Raw genomic sequence first — 22,848 nt, 5'->3', positions numbered from 1 at the left:
GACAGCTGGAAGGGGTCACACCAGATTGAGATGGGGAATGTGTGCAGCGCTACAGGATTAGCTAAGAGTCTGCTTAAGCACCGTATTAGGTGTGAGATGTCCAGTCTGTTGTACAAATGCCTTACGGACTGTGTTGGTGTATCCGTAGCTGTAAACGGATGCGATGTTGACCCGAGACGTCTAACAAATCTCGTGAATCAGATGTGTCTTGTGCGAGGTACGGTGTGTGATTGGACTGCTTTGGTACATATGTATATTAACGCATGCGAACCGATTTTGGTTTCTATCACAAAAATACTAGATCTTGTGACTGAATATGGCAGACGTATTAGAATTGCAGACATTTTATGTATGTGTACATATGTGTATGATGTGTGTGAAATTCTGGTGTCGAGAAATGACCAGACAGTTGTCTGTGAAATAATTGACGCATTTATAGCGTATGTGGTTGACAAAAACACTGTGGTGTGTATAAAATTCCTACACTCCCTCAATGATGTATGATAACGTTTATGATCTTTTACTGAAATAAATACCAAGACGTTTAAGACCATTTATGTTATTCTTTTGTGCTTGTTAAAGTGTCGACATGTCAGGAGACATGACAGCAGACCTGAAAAAAGTCTATTACACACCTTCAAATGCGGGGTCTTTTGGTGGTAAAAAAAAAAAAAACGTTTAAAAGATGGCATTTTAAAAGAAACAGGGGTTCGTTTAACAGATAAACAAGTTTCGGATTGGCTCGCCGGCGAGGATGCTTACACGTTACACAGAACTGCTCCGTTAAAATACAAAAGAAATCGCGTTTTTGTTTATGGTATTGATATGCAGTTTCAGGCAGATCTGGTCTATATGTCTGCATACGCCAAGGAAAACGACAACGTTCATTTTCTGTTGACATGCATAGACATGTTTAGTAAATATGCATGGACTCGGTTTTTAAAAAATAAATCCGGCGTCGAGGTGTCTAAAGCTTTCCAATCTATACTGGATGAGGGCAGGGTGCCCCGTAAACTACAGACAGATAATGGGAAAGAATTTTTTAATAAACATTTTCAAAGCATGACAAAAAAGTACAACATACAACATTTTGCAACAGCCACCGATTTAAAAGCGTGCATCATCGAGCGGTTTAATAGGACCTTAAAAGGGCGGATGTGGAGATATTTAACTGCTACAAACTCCAAACGCTATATCGATATTCTACAAGACATCACGGATGGATACAATGCCAGCTATCACAGGAGCATTAAGATGAGACCTATTGATGTGTCCAAAGAAAATGAATCTGCCGTGTACAAAAACCTATATGGATCTAAAGACGGCCCCGGCGTAGCCCCTAAATTTAAATATAAAGCTGGCGACATTGTTAGAATTTCTAAAGTAAGAGGTCTGTTCAGAAAAGTTTATAAAGAAAACTATACGCACGAGTTTTTCACTATAACAGAATGCATATCACGCGAACGTCCCGTCTATAGGTTGTGTGATTATGACGGCGATGTCATCGATGGTGTTTTTTATGAAGCGGAATTACAAAAAATATTTGTGAACAAAAACAAAACATTTAAAGTGGAAAAAATTTTAGACAAGAAGAAACAAGGTCGAAAAACAATGGTTTTGGGTAGATGGCTCGGGTGGCCCTCAAAATTCGCATCGTGGATCGACCAGAAAGAATTGGTCAATGTACAGAACCCCATAAAAACAGACGAAACCTCGTAGATGGCACACATTCATGTAAAAAAAAAAACATTCCCTGTAATTCATCAAGGACTGTTTATCCGGAAAATAGTATCTCGTGTTATACAACTCGATTATCGAAAACTATCAATCTAAAAGGAGAATGGCAAGTCGGGTTAATCGAATTTGAATATCCACTGTCGTGGTACACATTTAATGAGGAAGATGCTACGTTCATTTTCAACTATGGTGAAACAACGCAGACTGAGAATCGGGTCACCGAATATAATATTGAAGGCAGTATATCAAACGCATCTTACAGGTTAAAGACTGGATATTATGACGACATCGTTTTTTGATCAGGGAGATCAACGCGTCCCTGACACAACGTGCGAGTCTCGGCTATGACCATGTTAAAAAAAAAAAATTCTCAAAGGACCTCCGAAGACATCGCTGGCATTTTATGGAAAGGTGGCCAATATTTTAGGATTAAAAATGGGGGTTGCTATTGAAACTACGGACCATGCTCTTGAAAGATCTGGCATGACTTATGCGCCTTTTCAGGCTAACATTAATGCGGGGTTTTACAGTATGGATATTTATACCGATATCATAGAATACCAGACCGTGGGGGATTTCTACGTACCTCTACTGAGATGTGTACATATAGAGGGGGAGAACCACAAGAATGTTAGTGTTAGATACGACACCCCACACTACGTATCGGTTAATAAATCGTCCGTCAGTGAGATAACCATACAGGTGAAAGACAATCAAAATCGAGACGTGCGCTTCAGTTACGGGAAGGTGTGTGCCAAACTGCATTTTAGGCCTGTGAAACAATTTGTTTAAAAAATAATAATAATAATAATGTCATATTTCAACAATCACCACACAGACCCTCTGCGTTATGTCCAATATTACCAGAATCAAGCGGGCAATGGGCTCCCCGGTTATGCAGGGGGCGGAGTTATGTATGGAGCCGGGTTAGGGGGTGTGTTCAGAAGTCTCTTTAGAATCGCCGTTCCTTGCTAAAACGCGGTTTTAGCATAGCCAAACCACATCTTAAATCAGCAGCAAAAAACATACTAAGTGATGTTGTTAGCAATACATTATCGCATACGTTTAATAATAACAACAATAATAACACTCAATGTGGATCCGGACTAATGGTGATGGCTCGCAGAAGAGCATCTAAACCGCCAGGGGCTCGGAGGAGTGGCCAAACGATGAAGAAAAGAAAACATAACACCAAGAAATGTTGTAAGTTGTAAAACGCAAGCACAAGAAGACACCAACCAGCTCTACAGCAAAAAGACCAAAGACCTGTGTTAAAACAATATTTTAGACCATGTCTTTACTACACAATATGTCAGAATGCTTAAAAACCGAACTGGACCTATTCACAGTACCATTAACACAAACCGTTATTGAAAAAAATACATATATAGAAGTACCACCGTTGTCAGCAATATCAGAAACATCGCCTCTGGAGTTTTTTATAGCGGGAACTGGAGAGGATTATGTGGACCTAAACAACACCCTTTTTTTTGCGTCTCAAAATCACTAATGCAGACGGCACAGACATAGCAGACAGAGCCCCCGTGGGACTTATTAACTATGCCGGATCTACAATATTTTCACAAGTGGACATGTCGCTTGGAGACCGTCTCATATCACAAAGTTCCAACATATCCTTATCGATGCATAATAGATCTCACCAATAATGCACCATAATCTCACCAATTATGGTAAAGACGCTCTTGAAACGCTCTTGTTCTCAGCAGGACTCTTTTACAAAGACACTGCCGGTCACATGGACGTAACGGACTCCACTGGCGGTAATAGAGGTTTGACCAAACGAGGTGCATTTACCAACGCCAGCAACGTTGTTGAACTACTGGTCCCCATTCACAGTGACATATTCTTTCAAGAAAAACTAATGCTTAACGGCGTGGACATTAAAATTCGCATGACAAGGGCAAAAGATGAATTCGGTTTGATGAGGAGTGACGCTGTGGCCTATAAACTAAACATCGTGTCAGCTTCACTGTGAAAAAAGTGTAGGTATCACCAGGTGTGAGATTGGGACACGCGCAAGCATTGCTCTCGACGCCAGCCAAATACCCCATCGACAGGGTATGTGTGAAAAACTTCTCAATCCCTGTAGGCTCACGTGTTTGTAATCAAGAAAACTTGCTCTTAGGAACTCTACCAAAATCCGTTGTTCTGGCTATGGTTGATAATGACGCGTTTACTGGCTCGTATAATAAAAATCCGTTCGCCTTTAAAAACTATGACCTAGAATTTTTGTCAGTTTATCTGGACAGCCAACAGCACCCCGTTAAACCTCTGCAGCCTGAATATGGAAGTGGCTCTGCAGTACGCGAATTTTACCAGTTAGCGCTGGCTTCTGGAAAGCATCTTAAAAAATCAACCTCTAGCTATTGATAGGGAGGATTGTCTGCATGGGTATACCCTTTATGCGTTTAATCTCACGCCAGACGAAGACTGCAGTCAACACGTGTCGCTTATCAAGTCTGGGAACATTAGGCTAGAAGCACGTTTTAGACAACCTCTACCCCGAACGATCAACTTAATTGTTTATGCCATATTTGAAAGCATCATCGAAGTGTCAAATTGCAGACAGATCCTGGTTGATTACTATTAATAGGCAAAATGGACACCATCCAGTTTACGACTATAATGGATAAGAAGTCGTGTAATACCCATTTTCTCAGCGTACTCCCGTGTGACCAACTACCAAAAGCCCCCTTAAGAAAATTACCATCAATGGTGATAATCAACACGCATCCTTCAGGACTCCCCGGTGAACACTGGCTATCCATCTACATAAACGAGGTCGGCGTGGGTTGTTTTTTTGACAGCTTTGGTAATAAACCAGATGACAGTCGTTTTCCACAGAATATCAAAAACTTTCTAAACCCAATTCTAGAGTGATTCAGCATTCAGCAGTACAAGTCCAAGATTTTTCATCAGAGACCTGCGGGCAGCATTGTGTGTTTTTTCTCTATCACATGGTAAAGGGACATGATTATGACCGTGTGTTGAAGATGTATACCGGCGATTTTATTAAAAATGACAAGATAGTGTCAGCATTTATGAAAAAACTAAAACTAAAAAAAGGTCTTTGTAATGAAAATGTTTTCAGATGTATTCGCTGTGTTCAGACAGGTGAAATGTTTATGTCTAACACTAGATTTTTTCAATAAAAACAAAGAAAAGAGATTTCTTCTTCTTTTGACTCTTTATTATTATTATTATTATTATTATTAACATTAATATTATTATTGTTATACATACACCACATACAGCAATACAGATAATAACAAGATCATAAACAATAGAAAACTCGTGGATTAAAAACGTAGCCACTGACTCGTGTCAAGAGTGAGTGATTTGAATACAGGGCCATCTGAATAATTTGATTGTGCTGATGGTGTGCTCGGAAGTGTCTTCTGTTTTTTTACGCTTCTTAGACGAGTTGGTTATAGGCGAAGTCGATTTGGTTTTGAAAGAGTTAATTGCGTGTCTGACAGAATGGTTTGGCACCGTTGAGTAGGTATGTTTAAAGTAGGAAAAGCCTCCAGAAATTCGAGCCAGCCGACAGGTCTTCGGGCATCAGAAATCTTTTGCGGAGCCGTGATGCCTTTAACTAAATCGAGCATATGTGAGCCAGGAATAGTTCTACCGTTAAACACAAACTCTCCTGAATCGTCCCAAGATGTGACATCTTTCATTTTAGACATTTTATCTAAAATGTAGCGAGCGTTTTTTTACACTCCTCTGCGGAATATTCTTCAAAATATCAACCGCTACGTTATCTGAACCGTCGTGGTTGTTGACGCCGGGCGGCGCAGACAGCTTTTCTTTTTCAGGATGCTCAGTCTGCATAGGTGTCAATGTTAATGTGCTGTTTTCACGGTCCCCTTGTCTAGCGATGGTTAAAAAGTGCTGTAAATCGTTTGTGTACAGCTTCGCTTTTTCATAACTGTCCAAGTCAGAGCGGTGCTATATTTCTTATAGCTATGTCCAAATCATTCTCCACGATTTGCTGAATAGATTTGCGTGCTGTCCCAGACTTTAGTTTGTCCAACTGGTGCTGCGGGACTAACAACATTTTCTCTGCGTACTCCATTTCCTCTGTTATCTAGATGCAATCAGGCTGGAGATGAAAGGAATAGCCACGCTTAAGAGCGGTAGAAGAAAGCCCCCCTGTTGATTTATTACACGTCTCTTTCTTTTAACACCAACACTCTTATCCGCTACAAATTTGATTAGGCTTTTCCTTTTTCTGAGCTTCTGGTATTGTTGAGATGTGAGAGGTATATTGCCGTAGAGAACATTAAGAGCTACTTCACACAATGTCGCAATGAGCTCGTCTGTGGCAGTTTGTAAAATAATCCGTGTTTGTTTGGGTGATGCTTTTAATAATATTTTTAAAAGCAGCAGGTTTCTACAAAGTCTGGCAGACATTTCGCTTTTGAATTTACTGCATTGAGCGTGACACCTTTGGCTTTCATGCATACCTTACCCTTCGCAGTGCGGTAGCCGTATGTTTTTGGTCCGCCTGAACAAAATTCTACAATATGATCACCAGCTCCAACCTCGTCAGTTAAATTACCGAGATAGGGGCCCAACGGAGGTTCCCAGTCGCCCTATCTAGATGTAAAGATCACACTGTCTGTGTCACTGTACAACTGCCTGTCACCCAATTTGTCCATTAATTCGTAAAGTTCTAGACGGGCATGAGCTGTTGTGAAAGCCCCAAGAAAGATGTTGATGTCACGAGTCTGCCCCCCTTTCCCATCCGCATAACACCACTGAATTAGAGCCATGCTGGCTGAAACGAAGGAAAAGTGTTTAACATCATAACCGTCACCGAATATGTGCTGTGTAAATTGTTCCTTGTCCGAAATTAACTCTGTACACGGCAAGTTTTCACGCATGGAGAAACGACCCCAAAGTGAGTTCAGCAGAAGTTTGTTAATAGAACGCCGTGCTGGGTTGCGATTTATCTTACCGGCGTCCATCTTAATCCCCTCTTTCTCAAAGTAGTCTGAGATGTAGGATTCCTTGTCTGCGTCTGTCATAACGTGTGCGGGGAAACCACTGGCCTCTTGTTTATATTGTAAAAATGTTTTAACATAATCACAAAACAAACTTTCTGACCGTTGTGGAAAATGCCACACCTCGTCCACGTTTGTTACAATATAACACTTTTCCACACCTTTCAACAGTTCTATGCTGACCCAACACCCTGAAATAGCTCTTTCCTCATCAGTATGACCACACGGGTCTGTCTGATTCTGATGTTCGGCGCATGTACGACAAAGTGGAAACATAAGCTTACCACCGGCCCTATAGGGAAGGATGGGGTGAAGCAGTTTTCGTTGTGGCAGTACTGTAGCCTTGACAAACCCATAATAATTTCCAAGAGGTTCAAAATCCTTGAAAATTATTTGTGGATGTCCTAAGGGGTAACATTTTTTTGGCCTGGCAAAAGGGGTACAAACTTGTAAAGTTGACATATTGTATTTTTTCACTATTGTCGGCTTTGTGATACAATTTGTATGCGTTAGTACGACCAAATAGTGCGTTGCGCGGTTTCAATCGTTCAGGTTGTGTGTAAGTGGACATAAAGGCCATTACAACGACATCGTTCTGTTTAGCGTTATTCCAATCCCATTCCCACATCACCTCAACATCGAGACCATACGCCTTTTCCAAAATTTCGACCTTATCATCAAACTGTCTTCTGAGCAAACTGTAGGGCACTTTTGATAATGGGTGTAAATGGTTTGGGTTATAACGACATTCATGCCCGTGAAACATGCATCCGTTGAATTCGAAACCGTATTTGACACCATCCTTTTCATAATAACCATCGAGATGATATTTTCCAATCACCATCTCTCCATGATTTAAAGCGTGCTGAATGTTCACGCCGCGTGTTGTTTTGACATATTCAAACCATTCAGTGGAAACGGTTGAGTATGTCTTGTTCTGATTTGTGTATGCATTGTTATGGGTCAGAGCTAGTGTGTCTTTTGGTAGGTAGTGGGTTTTATACACGGCCATGCAGCACGCTGCTAAAGTGGTGTATCTGAATGGGTCGAGTTTAGTACATTGTATGAATTCGTCACGGTACTTCATGCATGCCTCACGGAGCAAAACGACATCGTTCTTGCCGTACATGGCGAGCTCTTTTTTTTTAAATCAAAAACCTTACCCGATACCGTAACATACCACTCATCAAACAGAGCCCTCTATTTGTCAGACATTGTCTCATAGCCGTAGAAATGCTTGTCAGGGTATGGGCCTACGTAGTCTTCATTTTCTATTCTATTGAACAGGTGTGGAAAATGACCTTTCTCAGCACAGGTTAAATTTAACGCGGCGGATGTCATGGACAGACGCATAGGGATGAAAGAGCAGCTATCGATGAAACGTTGCTTGAATGTCTTATCATACATTAAAATGATCCGACAGCCTTGCATAGTAATTTGGAGTGTTATCCCTGCTTTTGCAAAATATTCCAATAGTAAAAAATTGTCAAACCCTGAAGCGTTGTGTGCAACCCATGTGTAATTCTGATAATGAGGCTGTCTAAACTTTTTAATAAGTTGATCTATACAGTCTGTACCAGCGGCTGTGAACTCTTCCCCTTTAAATATAATGGCGCATACGAAATTTGCTACGTGTTTACCGTCTGTGTGTTGTGTCTCAAAATCATAATAAATGTATTTGTCTAGGTGGTTCCATTTTTATCGGTTGTATGAAACATTGGTGTACTCCGTCATTAACCAATTCAGCTTTACAATGGTTACAGTGTTCTGCAGGGCACACGTTTTTTTTGGTGCGGCTCCGTTGACGTGATATCGCCTATTACATTTCTGACAGTATTTAGTGACATCACACTGAGCGTACTGTTGTCCTGTTTGCGTTTGTTTATGCGCGTTGTAACAGTAGGCTGATCTGCAGTACCGCAAACAATCGTGACATTGCCTCATTTTGCCAACATATTTATGAAAATCAGGTGCATTACATACATAGCAAACGTATTTACACCTGTGGTCTCTACGGCTAGTAAAACCATGATAGCAGTATTCGCACACGTATGGTGTACCAATGAATGCTTTTAGGTTCTTAATCAAGAAATAATGTTCGTTGTGTAGATGCAAGAACATGGTCTTATTATGAGGCTCGTCATTGTTCGTAAAGTGTTCCAACCGAGAAAAACACGTGTATGGGTGTGTTTAGAGGGAGAGAGAGAGGGAGAGAGAGAGAGAGGCGTGTCTGAAAACATGTATGTGTGGGCGGGGTTTAGCGAGAGTGAGGTGTTTCAGTTTAACTTCATTAACGCTTAACACAGCGACTGGAAGACATCTCCAGAAAAAAACTTATCTCCTAGTTTAAACATTACGGCAATTCTTTTAACCAGCATTTTAACATTTTTACCTTGTAAGGATCTTTGTTTAGAAGTCATGTAATATGCGCTATTCTTTTTAAACAGCTCTTTTAACCATTTTTACCTCCTAAAGTTTTTATGTGTTTTTTTTGGAAGCCTAGTAATACGGATTCTTTTTAAACAGCTCTTTTAATCATTTTTACATCCTAAAGGTTTGTGTTTAGAATGTATGTAATACAAACGATTCTTTTAAACAGATTCTTTTTTTTAAAAAAGACGCTTTAACTCCTAAACTTTTTATTCAAAGGTAAACCAGGATCCCTAAAAACATAATCAACAATTGTTTTAATTTATTTCACAAAACAAATATTCTACTCATATATGTACACATTCAAACATCATGCTTTTCTAACAATGTGTTTACACAAACGAAATAACGCCACACAGTAACACAAACACATCCCCATATTAAAAACATTATTTCTTTTCAGACATATTTCACCCCACCAAAAACCAAACTCATTAACATAAACACCTTTTGTTGGGAGGGGGGGCTATTCCCCCCACACACACCTCTCCACAACACCCCCAGACACAAAGGAGCCAGACTGACCAGCTGATACACTCGATAGGGTTACCCCCCTCACCACCCCTACAGACCTGCCAGTCAGGGAAGCACAGAGGGTCATAAATTATCAAACACACTACTTTGATTGACAGTTTGACAGAAAGTGTATGATATAACTACTATTGTGGACTGGTTTTCAAAGTCACTGTGCTAATACCCCTACTCAAACTGTTATCAGCCTTTTAAAACGGCCGAGATAGTGTTCGAGCATGTGTTCCGGTACTTTGGCATCGCAGGGGACATAGTGCATGACCAGGAAGTTCAGTTCATGTTTTGGGTGTAAAGAGGCTTCATGGCGAAGCTAGCAGTTTCAGTAAGCATGACTTGTGGTTATCATCCCCAAGTTAACGGCCAACTGGAAAGGACAAACCAAGAAATTGAGCAATTGCTTTGGACTTTCTGTTCTGACAATCAGAAGGACTGGGCACGATTCCTACCTTGGGCTGAGTACACCCAAATATCCCTAAAGTGCTTTGCGGAGCTTGGAACCTCACACACTTCCAATGTGTTTTTGGGTACCAACTGCCTCTGTTCCCATGGTATGCCGACCCCACGGACTCACTCGCTGTGGACAGCATGGACAGACTGAGCAGGTGTGGGAACAAGCCCATCTAGAGCACAGTCCAGATAAACAAGAAGTTTATGGACAGATGTTATGGAGAGACACTGAGCTATGAACCTGGTGACAGGGTGTGGCACTAAACCAGAAACCTAAGAGTCACAGAGGGAAGTAACAAGTTGTCCCACTGTTACATAGGCCCATTCGAGGTACTCCAAGGATAAACAATGTAACTTACAAGCTAGAGCTACCATACTACAGTTGCCTAGCCCCCTCTATTCACGTCTCCTGCCTCAAACCAATCACACCAGCTCCACTTGCAGAAGGCATCTCCCCCACCAACCCCCAAGCACCCCTGGACATTGAAGGAGAACCAGCGTATACCGTAAGGGAGATACTTGATTCGTGATGTAAGCTGCAGTATCTAGTAGATTGGAAGGGCTATGGACCTGAGAAGAGGTGTTGGGTGCCAGCCCAGGATGTACTAAACCCTCTGTTATGTTGTCAGTTTCATGCACGCCACCCCAGTCCTCCAGGTCTACAGCCTAGTAGGAGGCCTAGGAAAAGAATCACACCCAGAGGTAGCACTTTGGAGGGGCGTTCTGTCATGTTGATGCAGAATTGGCATCTAACTACACATCCCAGAATTCAACACAGCCAACTAACATGGCTGCTGCAGACTGCAAGTCTAAATAGTCCAAAATAAATAAATAAATAAATAAAAGAGGAGATCCTGTAGGCTATGAAAGTGGTTTCTGAACATGATTTTAATGAACATCAAATTACTTTCCTAACAAAATATTTTCCTAACCATGGGTGTGCAACAGTTAGCTAGTGGCAGACAAGTCTAATAGCAAGTAAACTGATTACAAGGAACATCACACTTGCTGTCAGTCATATCAGCATAATTGACATAGTAACAGTTAACATTCAAATAAATAAATAACATAGATAATTATTTCTCTTCCAGTCTGCGTGTGTGTAATCTGACAGAGGATAGCTGTAGAGTTCTGTCCTCAGTTCTGACCTCAAACTCCTCCAGACTGAGAAAACTGGACCTGAGTAACAATAACCTGCAGGATTCAGGAGTGAAGCTGCTCTCTGCTGGACTGGAGAATCCACACTGTACACTGGAGATACTGAGGTCAGATTATTGCGCACACACACACACACACACACACACACACACACACACACACTGGACAGAGACATTTTTGTGAACACAATTTTACATCAGCATCTTTATAAACACAGCAACATCCAGTATTCTGTGGTGATTGTAATTGTAGTGATATGATATATTGTCATTGTTGTGTGTGTGAGATTGAGAATAAATGTTCTGTATATAAATATTTTGTGTAATTGATGTTCCCTTTCAAAGGGAACTTCACGTTGCGTTAGCTGAACACTGTGGGGAGCACCCTCGTGCATGACCAGTATCTGAAGCTTGTGTAACATCATGCCTATTTATAGGCCTGCTGTGATCAGGTGACGTGGCAGTTAACATGGTGTGTCACGTAATATATACAATATATAATATAAACAACACCTGTGAACCACGCCATCAGCCTCTTCCGTGAGACTGCATGTCGGTCGTTTGTGTAACGAAAACAAAAATGCTCTTAATTTCCTCTCTATCTTTTCTCAAAATCTCTGGACTTTTCTATCACTTTAAAAAAAGAGAAGAAAAAAAGAATGAGCAAGAGAGAAAAGTATGAGTGAGAGAATTCAGGATGTGTGTTATGCCTTGCTCCTGTTTCATCACGGGGAGTAGTGCACACTTTCTGTGTGAAGTGTCTAGGGATGAAGAACGCCATGGCAGCCCTTGAGAGGTCTGACTGCGCATTGTGTACGCCTACATTAAGCAGCTCCACTTGCGACTCGCTCTCTTCTCGGAAGCCGAAGCGAGTTGGGTTTCAGAGCCTCGCGGACCTGGGCCAGCCATCGCCGAGGCAGCTAGCCATCTCAGGTCCGGGGGATCTCATATGGATCTGGAAGAGGAGCCAGAGACGAGCACTGCTCTATCTCTTGCTCTGTCTTCTGGGTCCGGCTGGATTTTGGAGCTCGCATCGCGACTCCTCCTTCCGCTATGGAAAGCCAAAAAAACACACAAAAATAATAGTAATAATTCCTCTCTGACTCCAAGGATCCAGAAAGTTGAAATAAATTCCTCACAATGCAGAAAACACCCCTTTTTTTCCAGAAATGCATGACAAAATATCAGGCTTCAGGGGGAAAACCATGCATAAGCCATATTTGTAACCCCACGATGTTGGATTATTCGGCCATTGTGGGGAATGAACGGCATGGTTATTTAGCTATGCTGAAGGTGGAGGAGGCGCTTGCGAGCTACTGATCTCCAACGACGGCAGGTAATTTAGGGGGGCCGGCTTTGCCATCCAAGCCACCGTGTAAGGCCACAGTAGCATTGGTGGGCAAGGTCTACGCAGTAGTAGTCTTGCTTGTGGGTCACTGCAGACAGTGTTGCAGGCCTACCAAGCAGACCTGCTGATTGAGCTCGACATATGGCGGCATTCAACCAGTACCTTCCCTGTTGTGTCGAGTTCACCCGGGCATCCACAAGTGGAGCCTGGGCCAGTGCTAGTGCAAGGGAGGTGCAGAAGGTGAGTATGGCAGCTCGCCAACCCCTGCAGACAGCTAGGGGAACCGGAAGGCCACAGTCGCGGCCTGCTACTAGGCCTGGTTTGAGAATGGTCATAAAGGCCAAGCAGACAATGAGGAGCAGTACTGAGGGGACATGGAGGAACGTATCAGGGGACATGAGGTTGTTAGGGCAGTTAGCCCCCAGTGCTACTGTAGGACCTCCACTAGCCAAAGCTGTCCCAAGTTTTCAGCGTTCTCTGGTCAGCGAGCTGTGACAGGGCAACGAAAATCTGATGCTTTCCCTCCAATAGAATGTGGAAAAGTTAATGTAATGAAAAGACTGTCTGGCAGCATGGAAACTACTGGCAAATGTGTCTCCATGAGTTCTGTCTACCGTAGAAAATGGTTACCGAGTCCAGTTTATAGCTCGACCCCCCCAGTTCAGAGGTGTGCTCACCACAGTATCAGCACAGACCAGAGCCCGACGTTAGTGCAGGAAGTAAGATCCCTCTTGGACAAAGGGGCCATAGAACATGTACCCCGTTCCCTGAGGGAGGGAGGTTTTATTTCCTAGTCCGCAAAAAATAGAGGAGTATGCAGCCAATTTTAGATCTGCGTCATCTGAACTGTACTCTTCGGACATACAGGTTCAAGATGCTGACGCCCAAACTTATCGTTCCACAGGTTCAGTTTGAGGACTGGTTTGTGATGATAGATCTAAAAGGCGCATCTTTCCACATAGAAATATTACCCAGTCACAGGAAGTTCCTGAGGTTTGCGTTTGGAGGCAATGCATACCAAGATCGGGTTCTTCCCTTCGAGCTAGCTTTATCCCCTCGCACCTTCACAAAATGCATGGATGTCATTCTGGCTCCATTGTGACTCCAGGGCATCCTTGTACTAAACTACCTGCACGACTGGTTAATTCTAGCATGATCCAGGGAACTGGCAGTTAAACATCAAGATGTTGCTCTTGCCCACATGAAGAGCTTGGGGCTAAGGTTAAACCTCAGAAAAGTATATTTTCTCCAGTGTAGTGGACAACTTTTCTTGGGGTTATAAGGATTCTACTCCGATGGGGGTGTTTCTATCCCCAACATGCCTAGGGTCAATCCTATCAACACTGAGCAAGGTGAAGCTGGATCTTGGCATCCCCTCCAGTGTCTATGGGAGACTGTTGGAGCTTATGGCAGCAGCAGCCAGTGTCATACCATTGGGCCTATTGCACAGCAGAACGTTTCAGTGGTGGCTGAGGAGTTAGCGGTTTCGTCTGAGTATGAAACCGCTTAGAGTAATCAGTGTCACGTGGCGATGCCTACGTTCTCTGAGAATTTGGAAGTGTCCCTGGTTTCTAGCCTTGGGTCACACTCTAGGGGTGTCTCCTTAGTGCACAATGGTAATGATAGACACCTCTCTCACAGGCTGGGATGCGGTCTTAGACGGCTGTCCAGCTCACAGTCTCTGGAGCGGCCCTCATCTGGAGTGGCATATAAATTGCCTGGAACCGTGGGCCATATTTCTAGCACTGAAATTCTTTCTCCCTCAATTGAGAGGTCACCATGTGTTTACAGACAACACAGCAGTGGTCTCATTTATTGACCACCAGGGAGGATTATGTTTGTGTCCCCTGTTCAGGCAGGCACAATTAATTCTTCTCTGGGCAGAGGGAAAGTTTTGTCAATGTACATTGAGTGCAATGTACATTCTGGGCAACTGGAATGTGGGGCAGACATCCTATTTAGGCAGGGGCTGTGGACCAGGGATTGGTGGCACCATTCACAATTGGTGGAGTCCATATGGCGGAGGTTTGGCCAAGTGGGATTGGATGTGTTCACCTCTGAGGAGACAACACACTGCCCGCTGTGGTTCACCCTCACTCCTCCCGCACCATTAGGGCTGGACGCCATGGTGCACATGTGGCCGAGATCACATCTATATGCTTTTCCCCCGATCGATCTGCTCCCACAAGTTCTAGCGAGAGTTTGCCAAGATGGTCTACGTCTGCTGCTAGTACCACCTTATTCAGGGTTTAGACCTCATCATAGCACAGAGACAGCATTAGTTAAAGTAGTAAATGACCTTCTACTGACCTACGATCAGGGTTGTGTCTCTCTGCTTGTGTTACTCGACCTTAGTGCAGCTTTTGATACTATAGATCACACTATTCTCCTTGATAGATTAGAAAATGTTGTTGGTATTAAGGGAACAGTCCTCTCCTGGCTCAGGTCTTATCTGACCGATCGTTATCAGTTCGTAGATGTAAATGGTGAATTCTCCATGCGTACTGAGGTTACTTTTGGAGTTCCACAGGGTTCTGTTTTAGGCCCACTGCTCTTTACTTTATATATGCTACCCCTAGGTCAAATTATTCGTAAACATGGAATTAGCTTCCACTGTTATGCTGATGATACACAGTTGTATGTTTCAGCGAAGCCAGAGGACAGACAGAAGCTTAGTAAAGCTGAGGATTGTGTAAAGGACATTAGACATTGGATGTTAACTAACTTCCTTCTACTTAATTCTGATAAAACAGAAATACTTTTATTAGGCCCACGTGTAGCTAGAAGTAATCTTTCTGATCACATGGTTACTCTGGATGGTCTTTCTGTTTCATCATGTGCAGCAGTTAAAGACCTTGGAGTGATTATTGACTCCAGCCTATCATTTGATGCTCATGTAGATAATATTACTAGGATAGCCTTCTTTCATCTCAGAAATATTTCTAAAATAAGAAACATATTGTCACTACATGATGCGGAAATACTAGTTCATGCATTCGTCACCTCTAGATTAGATTACTGTAATGCCTTACTGTCTGGATGTTCCAGTAGGAATATAAATAAGCTCCAGTTAGTCCAGAATGCAGCTGCTAGAGTCCTAACTAGAACTAGAAGGTACGACCATATCACACCGATATTATCAATACTGCATTGGCTCCCAGTAAAATCTCGCATTAACTATAAAATACTTTTATTAACCTATAAAGCACTAAATGGTCTCGCGCCACAATATCTAAGCGACCTTTTGGTTTTATATAATCCGCCACGCCTACTTAGATCAAAAGATGCAGGCTATTTGACGGTACCTCGAATAGTGAAGGCTACAGCAGGGGGAAGAGCTTTCTCTTATAGAGCCCCACAGTTATGGAACAGTCTTCCTATTAGTGTTCGGGACTCAGACACAGTCTCAGTGTTTAAGTCTAGGCTTAAAACGTATTTGTTTACTCAAGCCTACCCTGACTAGATTCTGTTCTACTACTTCGCAGTCATAATAATCTTTTTTCTCCCTCTCTCCTTTCGCCGAGCCCCACATGAATTTATGGAGATACTAGAGATCCAGATCCTTTCTGCCTCTGGATGGAGCTCAAATCTTCTCTAATTCCAGACTGCTGGGACTACGGCTGCTCCTAAGGCCATACAGACTTCATATAAATCCATAATGAACTTTTTCACACTATCTGTTGTTACCCAGATGAGGATGGGTTCCCTTCTGAGTCGGGTTCCTCTCTAGGTTTCTTCCTCTTAAAACATCTTAGGGAGTTTTTCCTTGCCACCGTCGCCACTCAGTGGCTTACTCAGTTGGGATAAATTTGCACCTTTAATATCTGTATACCATGTTGATATTTCTGTAAAGCTGCTTTGAGACAATGTCTATTGTAAAAAGCGCTATACAAATAAAATAAATAAATAAATAATAAATTATTGGCCAGCTCAAATATGGTTCTCAGAGACAATATCCCTGCTAGACTGCACTCCTTTGGAGATTCCCATCTGGAGGGATCTATGTATTGTCTCAAACTGGAGGGCTGATTTATCACCCTTGGCTGAAACTATGGAAACTGTAGGTCTGGACCCTGAGGGGCACCAGCTTATAGACTCTGGTCTCACAACTGAGGTTGTAGAGACCATGTAGAATGCTAGAACGCCATCCACGACAAAATTGTATGTGCTCAAGTGGCAACTTTTTGTCTTGTGGTGTAAAGAGACGTCAGCTAGACCCAGCGAACTGCGCAATAGCTACAGTCCTGGAGTTCTTACAAGGATGTTTCTCAATGGGGTTGGCTCCTCCTATAATCAGGGTCTACATGGCTGCCATTTCGGCCAGCCACACCCCTATTGATGGAGCCTCCGTGGGGCAACGTCCTCTAACTTCGAGGGATATGTGTGGTGTCAGGCGGCTGAAGCACATCTGCAGACCATGCATTCCTTCCTGCAACCTTTCTGTGGTCCTGGAAGGTCAGTCAGGTGCCACATTTGAGCCCATAGTGTCAGCCTCTGAGAAGCTTCTGACTCTAAAGGTAGCTTCTGCTAGCCCTGACATCTCTCAAGCGAGTAGGAGATCTACAAGCTCTCTGTTGCCCCTTCCTGCCTTGACTATACCCCTGGATTAGCCAAGGCCTTCCTGTATCCTAGGCCGGGTTATATTCCTAAAGTGCCTACATCTGCTGCCCAGCCAGTAATGTTGCAGGCTTTCTGTCCTCCTCTGTTTCTCACACCGGAACAAGAGAGAATGCACCTGCTGTGTCCAGTAAGGGCTCGCTGTACTTATGTCCACCGCTCCGGCCAGTGGCGTGAGTTAGAGTAGCTGCTGGTTGGATTTGCCGGCGACAGCAGTGGTGATGTTGTGTTGAAACAGGGCATACCCAATTAGATAGTGGAAGCTATCTCTATCGCTTATGAGGCGTGCGGTCTTGCTACATCTCTTTGCATAAGGGCTCATTCCACTAGGGGGGTTGCCTCCTTGAAGGCTTTGTCCAAAGGGGTATTTTTAGAGGATGTGTGTGCTGCTGCAGGGTGGTCTACGCCACACACATTCATTCGTTATTATAGCCTGGATATTCATTCCACCCCGGGCTCGAGTGTCTTGCAGTGACCCTCGGGCTTGGGTGTTTTTGAACAGGCCATACCCTCAGTGTGACGGAGTTGGAATTCTCGTTCCAACAACATTCAGCAATGTGAAGTTCCCTTTGAAAGGGAACGTCTGGGTTACGCATGTGTAAGATAAGATAAGATAACATTTATTGATGCCACACTGGGGAAATTCCATCATTACAGCAGCTCAATTACACAAAAAACAGATAGGAATACACATTAAATAGGAATAGAATTGAAATAAAGTATCTAAAAATATATATACAATAGGAATAGAAAAATAAGAATTAGAGTAGTAAAAAAAAATATAATAATGGTAATATGTACACTATGGACAAGTCAGTGTATGTACAGATGAATACAAATGTGAATATATACAGATGTGTAGCACCTTGTTTATATACATGAGTGGATAAATGGATTATTGCGCAGTTAACAATGGATGGGTGAGCAACAAATAATAATAATGTGTGGGTTGATGATGCAAAAAAAAACAGCTAGCAGTGCTACATTATGTTGTTGTTGCATTAAAGAGTCTGACTGCTGTAGGGATGAAGGACCTGCGGTAGCGCTCTTTCTTGCACTGAGGGTGCAGCAGTCTGCTGCTGACGGAGCTGCTCAGGGACCCCAGTATCTCATACAGGGGGTGAGAGGAATTGCTCATGATAGACGCCATCTTAGCTAACATCCTCTTCTCCCCCACCACTTCTATGCTGCCCAGAGGGTAGACCAGGACACAGCTAGCCCTCTTAACCAGTTTGTTGAGACATTTTCTGTCCTTCTCTGTGCTCCCATGTCCCAAGGAAACTACTGCATATAAGATAGCAGATGTTACCATAGTGTCATAGAAAGTTTTAAGCAGGGTCCTGCACACACCAAAATACCTCAGTCTCTTCAGCAGCTGGAGATGACTTTGGCCCTTTTTGTACAGGACATCTATGTTTGTGGACCAGTCCACTTTATTGTTGAGGTGAACACCCAGGAATTTATATGTCTCCACCCTCTCGATGTCAATACCCTGGATGCTCACCGGCGTAGACCGGGTTGGCCTCCTGTGGAGGTCGACTACTATCTCCTTTGTCTTGCTGACATTGAGGCAAAGGTGATTTATTTCACACTAGTTGACAAAGTCAGCGATGACCTCCCATTCCTGATCGTTCTCCTCTGATACTCGTCCAACAATGACCGTATCATCAGAGAACTTTTGCATGTGGCAGCTGTTGGTGTTATGCCTGAAGTCCGCTGTGTACAGGGGGAAGAGAAATGGAGCAAGCACTGTACCCTGCAGTGCTCCCGTGCTGCTGACCACCACATCAGACATACAGTCCTGGAACCTCACATACTGTAGTCTGTCAGTGAGATAGTTGGTGATCCATGCAGCCAGGTGACAGTCAACTCCAGCACCCAAAAGCTTCCCCCTAAGTAGTGATGGCTGAATTGTGTTGAAAGCACTGGAAAAATAAAAAAAACATGATCCTCACAATGCTCCCAGTATTCTCCAGGTGTAGAAGTGATCTGTGCATCGATAAATAATGGCGTCCTCAACCCTCATGCGTGGTCGGTAAGCAAACTGTAGGGGGTCTAACTCTGAGCTCACTAGGGTCCACAGCAGTCACAGTGCAATTCTCTCCATGGACTTCATCAGGTGTGAAGTTAAGGCTACCGGTCTGAAGTGGTTTGGCTCACTCGGATGTGCAATTTTGGGTACTGGAACCACACAGGAAGTCTTCCACAGTACTGGAGCTAGTATCAGGCTCAGATTTTAGATGTGCAGGATGACCTCACTGAGCTGATCTGCATAGTCTTTAAGCAGTCTGGAGCTGATTCCATCCAGGCCTGTGGCCTTTCTTGCCTTGATCTTATTTGGCTCCCTCTTCACCTGATTGAGTGTCAGAGAGAGACTGCAGGGGGGAGTTATTGGTGAATCCTGATGAGTGGTGTGAAAACTCCTCGAGTGAGGGATGGTGAGCAGTGGAGAGGTGTGAGCTGTGTAATGCTGATATTTCAGAAGCTCTGAGGTGTGAGTTGGATGATGCCGATATTCCTGGAGCCCTGGGGGTGGAGGAGGGGGTGCCTAATGGCCCAAGAGGGAAAGGTTGAGTCGCTGACAGGTCTGAGGTCTGGTCGGACGGGGGAGGAGATGGAGTCAAATCAAATCTATTAAAAAACAGATTGAATTCATTTGCCCTGTCACAGTCGCCAGATACAAGGCCCCTCCCATTGTCTTTGTTCTGACCTGAAATTGTTTTCAGTCCCCTCCAGACCTCCCTCATGTTGTTCTGTTGAAGGCACTCCTCCAACTTTTTTCTGTAGCCTTTTTCTTTCCTTATCTCCCCTCTGAGCTGTTTTTGAACCCTCCTCAGCTCATCTTTGTCCCCCAGTCTGAACAGTCTCTTTTTTTCCTTTAGTAGGGCTTTGAGCTCAGGAGTCCCCCGGGGTTTGCTGTTGGAAAAACACTGAACTTTCTTCTTAGGCACGGTGTTCTCCACACAGAAATTAATGTAGTCCGTTACACAGTGAGGCCGTTATATATCATGCGACACGCTTAATTGCCACGTCACCTGATCACGGCAGACCTATAAATAGGCATGATTTTACACAAGCTTCAGATACCGGTCATGTGCAAGGGCGCGTCCCGCAGCGTTCAGCTAACGCAATGTCTCGTTCCCTTCTCAGGGAACAGGGTTACATGCGTAACCCAGATGATTTCACTGCTAAAACTGAGTGTGTTAAATGTAAGAAGTTTTTCTTTCTTGCAGGATGTACAAATGCAGGATTACAGATGAAGGTTGTGTTGCTCTGGCTTCAGCTCTGAGGTCAAACTTCTCATCACACCTGAGAGAGCTGGATCTGAACGATAATCAAACAGGAGAATCAGGAGTGAAGCTGCTCAATGATCTCTTGACCGATACACACTGTAAACTGGAGAAACTAGTGTAAGTTACTGTCCTATTGTCTCTTTATACACACACACACACACACACACACACACAGCTAAATCGAACACTAACCTTAACCTCAGGAACCAAAAGGAAACCTTCTGTTTACCTTTGGTCCATTTTGTTCTTCACAAAGAGCAGGATGCGGAAATGTAAAGGATCTTGTACACACACACACACACACACACACACACACACACACACACCACTGTATTTCAGACAGTGAGAATGCTTTTATAGTATTTTGAGTGCTTAAGCATTTAAGTTGAATCATAAAATTATAAACTTGTTTATAGATATAAATAAGACAGATGAGAATTGTTTTACAAAGTGTTGCATAATATTGAATAATATTAACTGTGTACTGTATAATATTGTCCTTTTATTGTTTTATTATGTGTGTCTCGTGCTAAAATGCTGATATACTGTACATATTGTAGCTGTTGAAGATATACAACAGTTTTAAGATTCCAGCCTCATCAACACACACTGTATGTTGTGAAGGAGAGGGGAATGGACGTGTGTGTGTGTGTGTGTGTGTGTGTGTGTGTGTGTGTACACGCATGCTGATATTTCCATTGATGTTGTCTAAGGACTTGGCTGATTGACTGTGATTAACATTACCTGTCACTCTGTCCTGTTCTCTGTGTTACAGCATTAAGACGTATCACCCTATGGCTCAGTCCACCAGTACTGACCGGGGTCCTCAAACCTCAAACCTGTTTTCCAGGGTAAAGCAGTTTTGGTGAACTGTTAAAACCCATCCCACATTTCCAGCTGTTTGGGAGCTGAATCATTTATATTCAGATGTAGAAGTTCCATAACAATAACTGATCAAATCATTTTATCCACTCAGTTACAAGTTATTTCAGACTTTAATAACATAGTTTACAATCCAAAATCCAATCCCTGAGCATCTACACACAACACAGAGATATCATCACGTCATCACAATGATTACACAAATACACATCCATGCATTGCTCTTAATCTATATCTGTTTTTACATGAACGCTGTTTTTGTGAATTATCATTTTGAATCATCCAGATACATCACAGAAATCTGTAGTTAGATAGAGAGACAGAGAGAGCTCACCTCTCACCTCAGACCAGCATGCTTCTAGTACCAGATTTGAACCATATTTCATGGACAATAAGTAGATATTTTATGGTAGAAAAGTGCAGAATGGTTCCAGCACTGGCACTTTACTGCAATATAAAAATGCACACATTATTCAACATGGATATGTGTGTATTGTGAATGATCATTTTGTATAGAAAACAGATCTCTAATAAAGTGTCCATCTTGTACTATTATTTATTTTTCTATTGTTATTTATGTCCCCATAATGTCATATTTCCATGAATGTGTGTTTGTAAATTGCAATGTTGTATATAAACCAGGTGTCTACTAATATGTACATGTTGTACAAATATCCCCACAAAGCCATAGTGTGATCTGTGTCCCCATATTTCCATGACTATGTGTGTATTTTTGTGTGTCTATTCTGGTGGTGATGTAATTGGTACAATAGTACTCCCATCCACTAATAAGTCAAGAGAGAAGGGCACAATCGATGGTGCTATAGCTATAGAACACTGTTCAAATTGTGGCCAATATTCTTCTGAAATGTAAGTCATACAGTAAAGTTATTTTTGTTTGATTACTTTTGTTCTCTCAAACAAAAAAGCCATAAGAATTGTTTAGTTCCACCTGCTTATATTTGTGACTAATTTGCATAATCTGTATTCCAAGGATCTTCACAAAATTGGTGCCAAACTGGTGAGCAGAGACTTAGTCTCTGAGAGAGAGAGATATAATTGTTGAAAAGTGAAAGTATTAGACTAATAAAATAAAAACCTTTTTGAGTTGTCCCAAGCCTGCCTCCTGTTTCCTTATTTCCCATCAAATCAAAGAGAATTGTTACAGATACATTTTAATGTAATTGGGCTTAATTATAAGCCGCTATACCGTAATTTTATAGCAGGATTCTCCAATTTGATGCCATTTTTGAATGGCCTGAGAGATTGAAAAAAATACAATTATACCCTAGCTAACCCTAACCCTAATCCCAACTATTAAGAATGTTTAAAAAAAAAAATTAGCCTCCTAATTTGAACACTGGGTGTTGCTATCA

The 22,848-nt window shown here is 42.6% G+C and overlaps 1 protein-coding gene across 1 annotated transcript in view; it reads left to right on the top strand.

Moving 5' to 3' along the window:
• The window catches only part of LOC128601031 (uncharacterized), a 76,156-nt gene extending 53,599 nt beyond the window's left edge, over positions 1-22,557 (top strand). Inside the window, exons 15-17 of the mRNA XM_053613903.1 lie at positions 11,267-11,440; positions 20,531-20,707; positions 21,366-22,557. Coding sequence (XP_053469878.1) covers positions 11,267-11,440; positions 20,531-20,707; positions 21,366-21,459 — 445 coding nt within the window. The 3' untranslated portion in view covers positions 21,460-22,557. The remainder of the gene's footprint in view (positions 1-11,266; positions 11,441-20,530; positions 20,708-21,365) is intronic.
• The last annotated feature ends 291 nt before the right edge of the window (positions 22,558-22,848 follow it).

Source organism: Ictalurus furcatus, chromosome 25, assembly GCF_023375685.1.
Source record: "Ictalurus furcatus strain D&B chromosome 25, Billie_1.0, whole genome shotgun sequence".
NCBI classification, from domain to species: Eukaryota; Metazoa; Chordata; class Actinopteri; order Siluriformes; family Ictaluridae; genus Ictalurus; species Ictalurus furcatus.
This window is presented reverse-complemented; position numbering and strand designations above follow the sequence as displayed.